At 31.8% G+C, this 12537-nt stretch overlaps 2 protein-coding genes across 2 annotated transcripts in view; one reads left to right on the top strand and one right to left on the bottom strand.

Moving 5' to 3' along the window:
* The window catches only part of LOC129914179 (sodium/potassium/calcium exchanger Nckx30C), a 264053-nt gene that overhangs the window by 16870 nt on the left and 234646 nt on the right, over positions 1 to 12537 (top strand). The window lies entirely within an intron of this gene.
* On the bottom strand, positions 2206 to 8907 carry LOC129914181 (zinc finger protein 665). The gene is made up of 6 exons (XM_055993308.1): positions 8599 to 8907; positions 4512 to 5092; positions 4241 to 4448; positions 3182 to 4174; positions 2643 to 3115; positions 2206 to 2574 (listed from the first exon to the last, which is right to left on the bottom strand). The coding sequence occupies exons 1-6, from the start codon at positions 8636 to 8638 to the stop codon at positions 2335 to 2337; spliced, it is 2535 nt and encodes an 844-aa protein (XP_055849283.1). The 5' UTR covers positions 8639 to 8907; the 3' UTR covers positions 2206 to 2334.

The raw sequence follows: 12537 nt of genomic DNA, 5'->3' as shown, positions 1-12537 counted from the left end.
TAATAGTAAACTGGCCTTTAATAGTAAAAAGAGAGTGATGTCAAAGTAAAACACTTATAGCGTTTTCGTTTGGTAATTCTTAGAACGGTCCGGGACTGTCCGATTCGGGATGCCAAACGAACAAACTTCGATTCTTCTTTTTGATTCTGAAGTTTGGGTTTTTTTGTATTTGTGAAATGCAAATAATGCGAACGACTGATGAAAGTTTTGTTTTTTTTTGTTTATTTCATAAAAAGATATCTTTTATTTTTGTTTTTTTTTTTTCACTTTATTTTAATATAATTTAAAGTTTGGCATAGTAAAAAATCTCAATTTTCAGAAATGAACAATAAACAATAACATTTCATTACTTTGACGTCTTAAGTGTGAACATGTGTGCGTGATTCTCGTTTTGATTCTGCCTCGAAATTCAGAATCGATTTTCTCTTCTTTCCAGAATTAGAACAGTCATTGAGTGCCAAACGAACAGTTTCAGAATCGTTTGGAAGAATTCCAGAGAGTCCCGGACGACCAAACGAAAACGCTATTAAAAATGATTAACATAAACAATCATGTTTGCTAACAATTTGCAGGAAAACCGTTGTAGTTGTAAACCTTGATTTTGCAGAGTTATTTAAAGGAAAAAAGACCTTAACAGCTTACGTACCTAAGGAACCAATGACTTTCGTCTGTAACACAGGGTGGCTGATGAATATTGCTACATTAAGAAATTCAATTAACTTTTTTTGTAGATCATATATTTTTTTTTTTATTTTAGAAAATAAAGATAATTTAAGTATTATTTCGTTTATTTTTTTTTTTAAATTATGAAGCTTTAATCGTCAACCCGCTGATTGATGAATATTCGGTATCTTAACAAAATCATAATTGCCTAAAAAGTCGAAAGAGGAATTGCTTGAATGATTCGTTGAATTGATTGTTTTATTTTATTTAAACTTGTTGGTCAGGTTTTGAAAGCTTCCTGCTAAGGTGCAATTAAGTCTAGGGACCTAAGAGCTGACGAAAAATGTAGTTTGTTTATTATTTTACTGGCAAAATTGCGTTGCACCTATGCCAATAGGCATGCTTATGTGTGAATTTGTCTTATATTGTTGAAAGCACATAGAATTGGAAGGTATCTTTCGATTTTGTTATGTGACAGCCAAATTAAAACGAAAACAGTGTCAAAAAATTGCACCACACACTAACTGGAACTTACTTTCTCACGGAGAATTTCTGGGCTTACATATTATATCTCCGTCTAAGTGTCGAAGTGGGCCTTTTCTAGCATTAAATAGAGTTGAGCACTGTTTCGACCTCCTCCATCTCCACCTGGGTTTCTGTGATAATTCCAAGCGAATTGGAAAGAATGTGGAGTATAATCTGCTTGTGATTTAACCTTAAAGGCTAGGACGCAGGTGCTAAATTTTAGCTGACATTTTTTTTCCATTTTCCTTCCATTTTTTCATGCGCTACATTGTGATTAAAAAATTTGCGCTTGGAAACAACAATATCATTAAGCTGGAGCTGACCAAATTTGGGCTGAAATTTTTGAATTAATCTTAACTCGGCTAAATTTTTTTATTTCTTGAACCGTTTAGAAAAAAAATAATTTCTTATAAATAATTTTTTGGAAAAAAGTATTAAAATAAAGTTGGTATGCTGTCTTCTGATACCCGGCAGACAAAATTTACTATCGAAACGCTTGAAGTTGCTTGTACATATGGAATCAGGTATAGCAAGAATTGTTTCCTCTGTCCGATTTAGAAAATTTTGGTGGTAGGTCTTTCGTGTGTTATCCCGATACGACTTTTGCTATCGCAATTATTGTTTGTTTTATTAAATGTAAATAATAGTCTTCAAACTTAAACCAAATGGAGTTGATTAGGTAATAAGTCGGCACTTGTTTGATTTATACAACCAAATTACAAACAGAGGTAGAAGAAAACATTTATTGACGAATGGGGACATCCTTCTATAATGCAACTAATCTAATCCAGTTCAAGATATAGGAGAATAGAGAAATGGTTGTCTTTATACAATTTGTTTATTGTTTTGGCAAACAAGCGAATAGAAATTGATCAGTGATTCAGAAAGTTTTGTAATTAAGTTGCAATTTTTTTCTTTCCATGTAAGTCACATCATTTTATGTGTTTTTTTTTAACGTTTCGTTAAATTTTCTCGTTAACATCATAATAAAACCGCAATAGAAAACTCATTTCAAAATTTGAATATCGTACTTAATAGCTTTTTTATATTTTTAAATGAACTTAAAATATTTTTTTGTTTGTATTGCAAAGCATTTATCTTTTTAAGAAAATCAAAAATCTTATATTAATTTAATTTTAGTCTTTTCTAATAAGAAGGTTTTGTTCCCATTAGGAGCATGCCCTTTTGCACACCTAAATAAGTGCTTGGCTTTGAATTTAACGGCTGTAATCCACAAGTATCGGCATAGACTTTACGATGAGCTTGCAGATTTGAAATACAAGTGAATCGCTTGCTGCATCCATTGCATGCATAACGTTTGAGTCCTGTATGAACAGTCATGTGTGTTAAAAGACTTTCTCGGTAAGGATATGCTTTTGGACAGAGCTGAAACGGAAAAACAAAATTATTTTACAATGAAAGTTTAAAGTTAAAAAAAAGCTTTGAAATCTTACCTCACACTTGAAAGGTTTATAATCAGTGTGCTTCATCTTAATGTGCGTCTTGTATTGTGCTTTAATTTTAAATGTCTTTCCACATTTATCACACGCATAAGGTGTCTCATCCTTATGAAGCAAAGAATGTGTCTTCAAAATGCCAGCTGTGCTGAATTTCTTATCACAAATCTCACACCTATAGAGTGGATCTTTTCCGCAATTTGATCTTGTATGATCATTAAGCGATGTCCGACTTGCAAAAGACTTGGCACACTTATCACAAATCAAATTGCGATTGGCTTGTCTTCTTTGCTCGAAATGAGTTCGTTTATGAATTTTTAGGGCATCTGGTGACTGTGAATACTTATCGCAAATGTTACAATGAAAACATTCCTTATGCATTTCCTTAGCATGATCCATGGCTTCTTCTTTTGTTCGGAAATACATTTTACAATAGCCTGGGCATTTGTGAATAAGACTTCCATCGGGACCTTTTGTTAAAAAAAAATGTTTTTTAAAAATCGACAAAAATGAGTGAATTAAAAGTGGCTTCTTACCATGAAAAGTCAAGTGAGTAGTCAGTCGTTTAGCCATAAGATAGATCTTCGAACAAATAGGACAACGGTGTACATATTCATCTGGAATGTCTTTGTCTTCGTCCTTAAACAACTCTCGAAGCTCTTCATCGGTTTGTTTATGCAATGTTCGCAGGTGTTTCTCGTACGGTTTTTTAATATGATAAACCTTAGCACAAAATTTGCATTCATACACTCGATCTTTTTTGAAGAATTTGAGTTTTTTCCGCAACGCTCCACGTGAACGTCTCTTTTTTGGAACTGACTCATCCAGATCTAGTTCTTCTTTTTCAATAATTTGATTTCCAGGAACAGAATCTGATTTTTTTCTCCTAGTTCGTTTGGTTGGAGTCTTTTTTTCATTTGCATCTTCAAAAACCTCTTCCATAGGCTTTAAGAGTGAACACTCATCTTTTTTAATGTCTTCTTCGACTTTAATATCGACCAAAGGCTCAAATTTCACATCAAGTGCAGATTCAGATAGAAATTGTTCCAAAATATTATCATGGTCATTGAAAAAATCTTCGGGTTCTTCTTCTGTTTTAACTGGAGCGGTTACCACTTCAAATTGATTTTTCTCCAATGGCTCTGGTTTAACTATTATTGGTTTTTCACTATCAGAGGAATCAACTGAGTGCATTGGACTATCAAATAGTGGATCATCACTATAATTATCGGAATCAAAGTCTTTTGATGGTGATTGTGGGGGTTTCGTATCAGTTTCTTCCGCAGGAAGGTGTTCTTTTGGTCGAGTACTTCGCTTTGGTCGTTCTATTATTACTTCATCATCATTGCTATCATCCGTTTCTGAATCGGATTTCACTTTTTTAGCCTTTGCTCTAGACTTGGTAACTTTTGGTTTCTTTTGACCTTCATTGATATTAGCAGCCTTGGGTTTTTTATGCCCTTCATTGGGTTTTATGACTTTGCTTGCTCGAACAATTCTTATTTCAGAAGACATCAATCCAGGAGGAACTGAAAAGCAATACAAAAAATGATTTCTTGAATATATATTCTAGGTATTAACGTTTATAGCCATACTTCTTGAATTTCCATTTCGTTTTGTCTCTTTGGTGGAGTTATAAATCGGCAAACCACATGAATCGGGACGTGTTCGTCTGTGTTTGATAAGATTCGAATGGCAAGAGAATCTTGAGCCACAGCACTTACAAACAACCAATTTAACACCGGTGTGTATTGAAGAATGGGTGACAATGCTCTCACGATGAGCAAAGCATTTTCCACAGACCTAAGGAAAGTTTTATTATTTTTATTAAAAATAACTATTCAAATAAAATTATTATAAACTCACATCACACTTATATGGCTTTTCACCGGTGTGACTCCTCTCGTGTATAACCAATCGTCCGTTACTCAAAAAACTCTTACCACAATAACTGCAGCAGAACTTTTTCTCTCCAGTGTGAATCTTTTTGTGTTCGGCCAGATTGTATTTCGTATAAAATGCCATATCACATTGATCACATGGATGGGGTTTTATTTGACCGCATTGCGTTTCCGTGTGCCTTTTGGCGGCTTGGGCAGTTTTGAATTCCATGCCACATTTTTCACATTTGATCATTCTCCGATCGACTCCTTGATGAACTTCATTAATGTGAATGCGATATTCTTGAGCTGAATCAAATGTCGCATGACATATTTGGCATGCAAGGACCTTATGTTTTTCGTCTTTATGTTTTTTGAGGTGATCTTCAAGACAAAAACGTTCATCACAGTAATTGCATAAGTAACCACCAGGGGGCTCGTGTTTTTTCATGTGCTTTACATAACCATTGAGTGAGACTAGAGCCTTATCGCACACAGGACAAACTAATTTTGGGCCAGTCTTATCGGTTGTTATTTGAACCATCATGGTGTTTGAGACGCTGGGAGCTATGAAGTTTCAAAGATTAAAAACACATCAATTCAATAAATATCTATTAATAGAAGTTTTTACAAAAGAATTGTTAAATTCCTGTAAATTAAAACAAAAAAAATAGGAATCCACATAACAAAAGGCTCAGCTTTCAACGAGGTATATGCGAAGAACCAACATACATTATATGCAATGTATGTACATTAGGGTGTCCGTTATTTCCCAAAGTGATGTTTTCGGGGGAGACACCCCCCAGATCGAAAGTTTAGGGCCTAAAAAAGGGGAATTTAGCAAAAAAAATTTTTTGGAGGTCATTATACACAAATTTTTGAATGCAATATTTGAAAAGAATTAAAAACCAATAAAACTGCATTTAAACATACATATGTGATAGGTGAAAGCAAAAACTACGAAAACAGCTAATAATTTCAAAAACCAAAATAAAATATAAAAAAAATGTTTAACGGGAAATTTTGAATGTAATCTTTTAAAGTAACTATTTTCCAACCAGAATCAACAAACATTTTAAAAATAGATGATTTAACTCGAGAGAAAATTAAATTTATGTATGAGTTAAAAATTTCCCATACAAATTTGTATGGGGAAAGTATGACCTTAGAGGCACGGGTTAATGACCTCCAAAAAATTTTTTTTTGCTAAATTCCCCTTATTTAGGCCCTAAACTTTCGATCTGGGGGTGTCTCCCCCGAAAACATCACTTTGGGAAATAACGGACACCCTAATGTACATACTACATGTTAATTATCGCAAAAAACGAAAACGCCATATTTCCGTTATGTGATTTTTTCAAGAAAATACGTTCTAAAAAATTGAGGAAGGCAACTAGGTTCAAGCTCGATGAGAGGAAATGTCGGAGGGTACGGGCAATTCTGATCTCCTGAAAGACTGAACGAGTTTTTTTCATGAAATTATCCTGAAAAATCAGCGTTGCTTGTGTCATATCTATTGTAATTAACATTTACACTTTACGTTTAAATACTTTGATTTTTATATTTTAACTGATCAAGTTTTTAGTTCGTTTTTCATTTGTATAAAATTTATAATATTTTTCTTTACTCAATATTTGCTCAAGTAAGTCGTTTTAAATTAAATCCTTATTCTTTTGTAAAAAGATTTTCTTTCATTTCTTGGGCAATTATTTCTATTGGCAATACGTGGAACCACACTGCATTCAAGAACAATTTTCCAACAATATCCTGCCCAAAGACTATGGTACCGTCGCACAGTGTGGTATGTTGACCTAGCCATACGCAATTTTCTCAACTTTCCTTTCCAGGATTAATCTTGTGTCCCCTAACAGGCAGATAACCGCGTAAAGTGCATTTGGATTTTTTTCTATTTTAACTCTTTCAGTCTTGGTGGTTAGTTATCAAACCAATTTTTCAAAATGTTGTAAGTTTTTTAAAAGCCATCTGGAGGATCTCTTTTTTGAATATCCCGTAAGTATGCTTTTCACTTTACTTCATGTACCTTTTTTATTTTTGCACATGCAGTACTAAAAGAGAAGCAGTTCGCACTATTTGGTAGTAAAAAAAACTTAAACTTTTTTTTATGAAGGTATTTCTTTTATTTAAATTCATTTCTAAGTTCTGAATTGTATAAAAATAAAAAAAATTAACATGATTTGTGTGATTTTCAAGTCAAATTATAACTAAGGTTTTATCTACCATTTTTCTTTAATAATATAACGGTTTAAAAAAAAATTATATGTACTTTTTTAATCAAATAGACATAACAAATATAGTTATGAACAAAAATTGTAAATTTTATCATTCACTTAAAAGTGTGACTGAAAGAGTTAAAAGTGATTTTGGTGAAAAAATTTTATTTGGATATCGACAATCAAGATATGTATAGTATTTTAAGCAAACATTTATTTGTACATATATGCAACTCTGTTTTTTCATACCGAGAAGTTTAAGTACACACAAAATTTCGTTGTTTTTTTTAACATTAGTGTTTTTAATGTAGAACAATCTTGCATTTCAAAAGTTTGCCCCTAAGAAAAAATAGAGCTTTAAAAAAAAAAACTTTTTAAAAACGACCCATACTAATGGATTTTTATTGTAAATAATATACAGAAATAGTGTTCCAAATTTCAAAAGAATCAGTGCGAGTGAAGTAGTTTTGAAGTTATGAGGAGCACCGACTTTGAAAACGTTGGTTGTGGGGAGAACGTTCAGATTTTTTTTTTTTTTCAATTTATTTATTGAATTCAGTTTTTTTTTTTATTTTTTCGAAACTATGATATTTATTAGAATGAGGTTTTTAGTATTTGACAAAAAATAATAAAAAAATGTCCTAAATATTGCAAAATTTTATATAAAATCAATTACATATTATAAAACGATTTTTTTTTCTAAATTTTATCTTTAAAACTTGATGACAATGGCGTCGATTGTAAAAATCGACTTAAATACACACTCACTTCGAATGAATGGATGAATAGTGAAAATTCAAGAGAAATTCTCAAATGTATTGCAGAATAGTTCTGATGACAACATTTATAGTGAGTCTGTTTTTTTTTAAAGTTCACTAAAAAAATAGGTACTTCATTCAAATGGATACAGAGCGTTTGTTAAGCTTTGTTTTTCTCTTTCTGAGAGAACTATCATCTCTTTTATTAAACAGATCGCTACAAAATGCTTATGAACGACCTAGTACCTGCCTATACTAGCTGCGTTCCTTTGGAAATATTATTTATCTACTGCTTAGTACTTAAAGCTGCTTTGAACTACTTTTTCAGTATAGCAAAAGTAGTTCAAAGTAGTTTTAAGTACTAAGCAGTAGATAAATATTTCCAAAGGAACGCAGCTATTATCTTTATTTTGTGTATTGTTAGTACCAAATTGATATTTTCATCAACTGATGAATATTTTTGAAAAAAAATAATTGAACCATTGAACAAATGAAAACCTTGTGTTTCCACCCCAGGAAAATTATTATTTCAAATTCTCCACTTGAACTCTCCAAAATCCAAAATGTCACTCAGTTGCCTGTTGACCAGAGATACCCAAAAGAGATGAGAAACTTCTGACGTCATACGCGGTTTGCCTACAAGCTGCTTTAGACATTTTTGGATAAGTATGCGTGAAAAAATATACATTTTTGGCGAAGTATGCGTGAAAAATTGACATTTTTGCTTAGGTGTGCGGAAAAACACCGTGGCTACACTATGAGTGTTTTTCACATTTATTCACGAATACAAAAGAGATTACAACAACACGAAATAAACAAATGGGTTTTGGGGGGTAAAACGTACGAAAGTTTCCCATCTCCTTTGGGTATCTCTGCTGTTGACCATTAAAAAAAAATAGAAGAAATGTCACAGAAAGAAAAATAAAAGAACACCTCCTTCCTCCCTCTCAACAAACCCTTGAAAAAAGAAGCCAATGAGAATTATTAACATGAAAAATCCAATTAAATTCATATTTTATGAAATCTTTTTCCAACTTATATTTATGTTTCACAAAAAAACAATTAAAAAGAATTCTATAAGTACCGTCTGTCTCCTTTTTGTATTCCATTGGAGCTTCACTCATTTTTAGCACTTATTTGCATCAAAATTGCCGATTTTCATTCAGGGGCCTCGTTTTGCAGACCATAAAATTGTTTTTCATTCATAACTTTTCTAAACTCAATGAAATGAAAAGTTTGTTTATTAGCTGCTCAAGTATTCGCACAGGAGTTTTTATTTATATTTGTAAACAAACCGCACTGTAAAAAATAAATTTATTAAAAATTTCGTCGGAATGAAGAAAAAATGTAGATACAGTAACAGTGTACACTTAAAAAATTTTGTGTCTATTCATTTTGTTGTGTTGGTTTTGACAGATTGATTTGTGTGAACCAGGGATGGCTGAGAGGTTTTTGTTTGTTGTTTTACATACACTGAAATAATTTTTTTTCGATAAATTAAATATTTAAGTATAAAAATTAAACCGTGAAATAAGTGAAAGAAAAAGTATTTATGTAGAAGCGAGACGAAAATTTTCATACAAAACCAGGCACAACAAAATCGTAAATGAAAATTTTGCTATGCTTTTTGTTTTACAGTACGCAGTTTGGGCAAGAATATTTTTGTAAAGGCTATTATTTATAAACGTTGTTTAACTTTGCTTAAATTTGGATTGTGTTCAAAAACCATGTTTGTGGTTGACTTATAGCTGTCAAACTTGTGTCTAAGTAAAGATAGTCTTTACTTTGAATAGTGTGATATTTATTTTTATTTAATAAAACCTAGGTATTTCCCATAATTTGAAAAAAGTTAAGCAGTGTTTAAGTGGACAAAAATCTAACAAATATCACTGTAGAATCTATAGAACTATCATGAAGTTAAATATTGAAGTTTGTTCGTTAGCTGAGTGGTCGCGATGGCGTTTAGATGGATTAAATTTTTGTGGCACTGTTGTTCTCCATGATAGCACTATAGAGTCGAGATAAATTTATCAAATTTTCAAATCGAAATGGGGAATATTTTTTTTCGAACAAATGACAATTTGAATCGAAATAGGTACTATTTGATCAAACTAATGAAAGACCTTAACAGAGGTAAACCTTGTGCAGATTTTGGCACTAGATTTGGATTTTTTTTATTTTTTTTGGCTTGGTCCGTTTCAGCTGCGAAACCTCACCCTCTACAGGGTGATTCAGGAGTAATGTGCCAAAAAGCTAGAGCGTGTACGTAAGGTCGAGACAAGAAAAAAAATCGTATCTAAGGGGGGGGGGGGGTCTATTCCCACTCGTTTAGCGGGGAGGGGCAATTAAAAAAAAAAAAAGTTACTTATTTTGGAAAAAAATTATTAAAAATCCACGGTTACACTTACAATAACGTGCTATACCTTTTTGTAAGGCCAAAACCCTAGTCTTTTACAAAAATTTTAAACAAAGCCATTTTATTGCACAGTTTTTGAAAAATTAATTTTTAATATCAAAATTCTGAAAAATTATTTTTAAATAAAAAATTAATTCAAATGAATTAAAACCCTTTTCTGAGCTATTGTGGTTTAGAAACGAACAAAAAAATAAAGCTCAGAAAAAGTTTTAGTTCATTTAAATTAATTTTGTACCTATTTAAAAATAATTTTTTTTTTAAATTCACTCAGTTTGTTTTTTTTTTTTTTTAAATTACTTTCAGTAGTCTTTTTTATGAAAAAAAAGTTATTTATTTTAAGAAAATAAACTGGGCTTTAATAATAAGTGAACAAAATTAATACTCATTTACGTGTTTTTTTTTTTAATAAAATGATATGAAAGTGAAAAAAAAAACAACTGAAAAAAGAAATAAAATTGGGTTTGATGCAAAATTGCGGAGAAACGGTTGTTCGCAGAAAAAAAAAGTTTTGGAACAAACATAGGTAAACTGTAATAAAATCTTTCAAATCAGACGTAGTTTGAGAAAGATAAAGCGAGTTAAAGGAAAGGGGAGCAAAATTATAAAAACCGTCATAACTCGAAAACGGGACGAAAACGAGAAAATTACCTCTTAAGTTTTTCGGCTTAAAATGACCTCAGGAATCCATGGTTTTCGTTTGGGGCGTTGACTGTGAGACACCCTGTATATGTATATTCTCTAAGGTGAAATGAGAAAAATTCTCCAATTTTTTATGCGTACCTACTCACTAGAGTGACCGCAAGAAATCGATTTTCGAAATTTGGTCAGGGGAACCCCATAAAATGTTCCGCCTTTGCAGATTTTTAGATATCCAAAATTTCAGATCGATTGAATTAATCTAAATGGTGCCGACACTCGCTCAAAGTATCAAAAATCTCTGTTTTTTCACTGTTTTTCGCAGAAAATTAGATCTAGCTCCCAAACAGATGGGGTTATTTGATGACAATGTTTTTTTTTTAGTAAAACTAAACAAATTTAACATCTGAGTTATGTGTAACAACACTACCTTTAATTTAATATATACAAAGTGAAAATAACCCCATCTGTTTGGGAGCTAGAGCTAATTTTCTGCGAAAAACAGTGAAAAAACAGAGATTTTTGATAGTTTGAGCGAGTGTCGGCACCATTTAGACTTATACAATCAAGCTGAAATTTGGCTATCTAAAAATCGGCAAAGACGGTTCCCCCGAAACAAATTCGACAACATTTTTTTTCTATGGGAGTTGCGGTCACTCCATACTAGTACCTACTGAAAAACGAAAAGCATAAAGAAATTTTTCGTTCAAGTTTTCTTTTTGCTGGTTTTGTATGGAAAAATTTGTTTCAGTTTGAGCAGCTTAATTAAGTAGGTACCAGAGATCCAAATGAGTATGTTCGAACCTGTTCGAACAATTTCAATTTTTTAAAATGATCGTTCGTGCTCGATCGTTTTCTGTCTATACTCGTAAATCATCTTACTCATAAACAAAAATACTCAGAAACAAAACCATACAAATTGTTTGAACTCTCGATCCTCAATACCCACGGACAAAATTACTCGTAAACAGATCGACTGTTCATAAACACTAGGCTTTACTCGAAATGATCGAAAGTGATCGAACGTGATCGAAAAATCATGAACAATTTGAACAATGAAAACAACCACCTCCAATTTCTACGCCCGCCGTTGCATATTTTTTTTTTTTATTTAGGTTTTGATGGTTGGTTGTTTGCGGTACAACTGCAATTAAAGCAGGTTATTTTAATTTTACAATTGTGGTTTCAGAAAGGGTTTATCATTGACTGAGTAAATAAAAAAAGTAATTAGTCGTTAGGTAACAATACAAATGTGGTAGTCGGGAATGCCCAGTTAATTTGTGCAGGTAGGTGCGTAATAGAATCATATCCTTAAAAAATATGCAAAAATGCGATTTGGGATGATTGTTTTTAAAACAAATTACTATTTTTTCGGGTAGGTATATTGAGGAAATTACAAATCTGCATGAAAGGGTTACTGTAGAAGGCTCTGGAATGCAGGCATTTGTTAAAGAGTGTATAAAAATCGGTGGTAAATACGGAGAACATGTTAACGTGAAAGACATGCTTCCCACTGGAACAACCATAAGCAACAATATAAAAAATATTAAAGACTAATTAGTGGAAATAGTTAAAACAGAATGATATGAATGAAAAGTGTCATAATTTTTAACTTAATTTAATTTATTCAATTTTTTGTATCTAACATTAAGTTTTATTAATTTTTCTTTTTTTTTTTTCTGTATTTTATTTATTTTTATTCTAATGTTTTTCTTCATTTCATTATCTTTTCAAATAAATTAATTTTAATAAAACAAATGTGACTTGCTTTTGTGTACTAAACTGATTCTCTTTTTATTTATGCTACAAGAAAAACCACCCTCGAACACTATGAACATTTCCTTTCCAGTTCGAGTAAATTCGATCACATTGATCATGAACATTTTGTTCACGATCATTTTACTCGATTTTACTTGAACAGAAAAATGATCGTTTGAACTCGTTTGAAATGTAGGGTTACTTACGAGTCAT

The sequence above is a fragment of the Episyrphus balteatus genome, chromosome 3 (assembly GCF_945859705.1).
Source record: "Episyrphus balteatus chromosome 3, idEpiBalt1.1, whole genome shotgun sequence".
Lineage (NCBI taxonomy): Eukaryota > Metazoa > Arthropoda > Insecta > Diptera > Syrphidae > Episyrphus > Episyrphus balteatus.
Note: the sequence above shows the minus strand (reverse complement) of the source record. Positions and strands in the feature narration are given on the sequence as shown.

Coding starts and splice junctions, on each gene's coding strand:
- LOC129914181 (XM_055993308.1), bottom strand. CDS start 8,638: ATGAGTGAAGCTCCAATGGAATACAAAAAGGAGACAGACG. Junction 4,449..4,511: donor AAAAGCCATATAAGTGTGAT/GTGAGTTTATAA, acceptor AACTTTCCTTAG/GTCTGTGGAAAATGCTTTGC. Junction 2,575..2,642: donor ATAAACCTTTCAAGTGTGAG/GTAAGATTTCAA, acceptor TTTCCGTTTCAG/CTCTGTCCAAAAGCATATCC.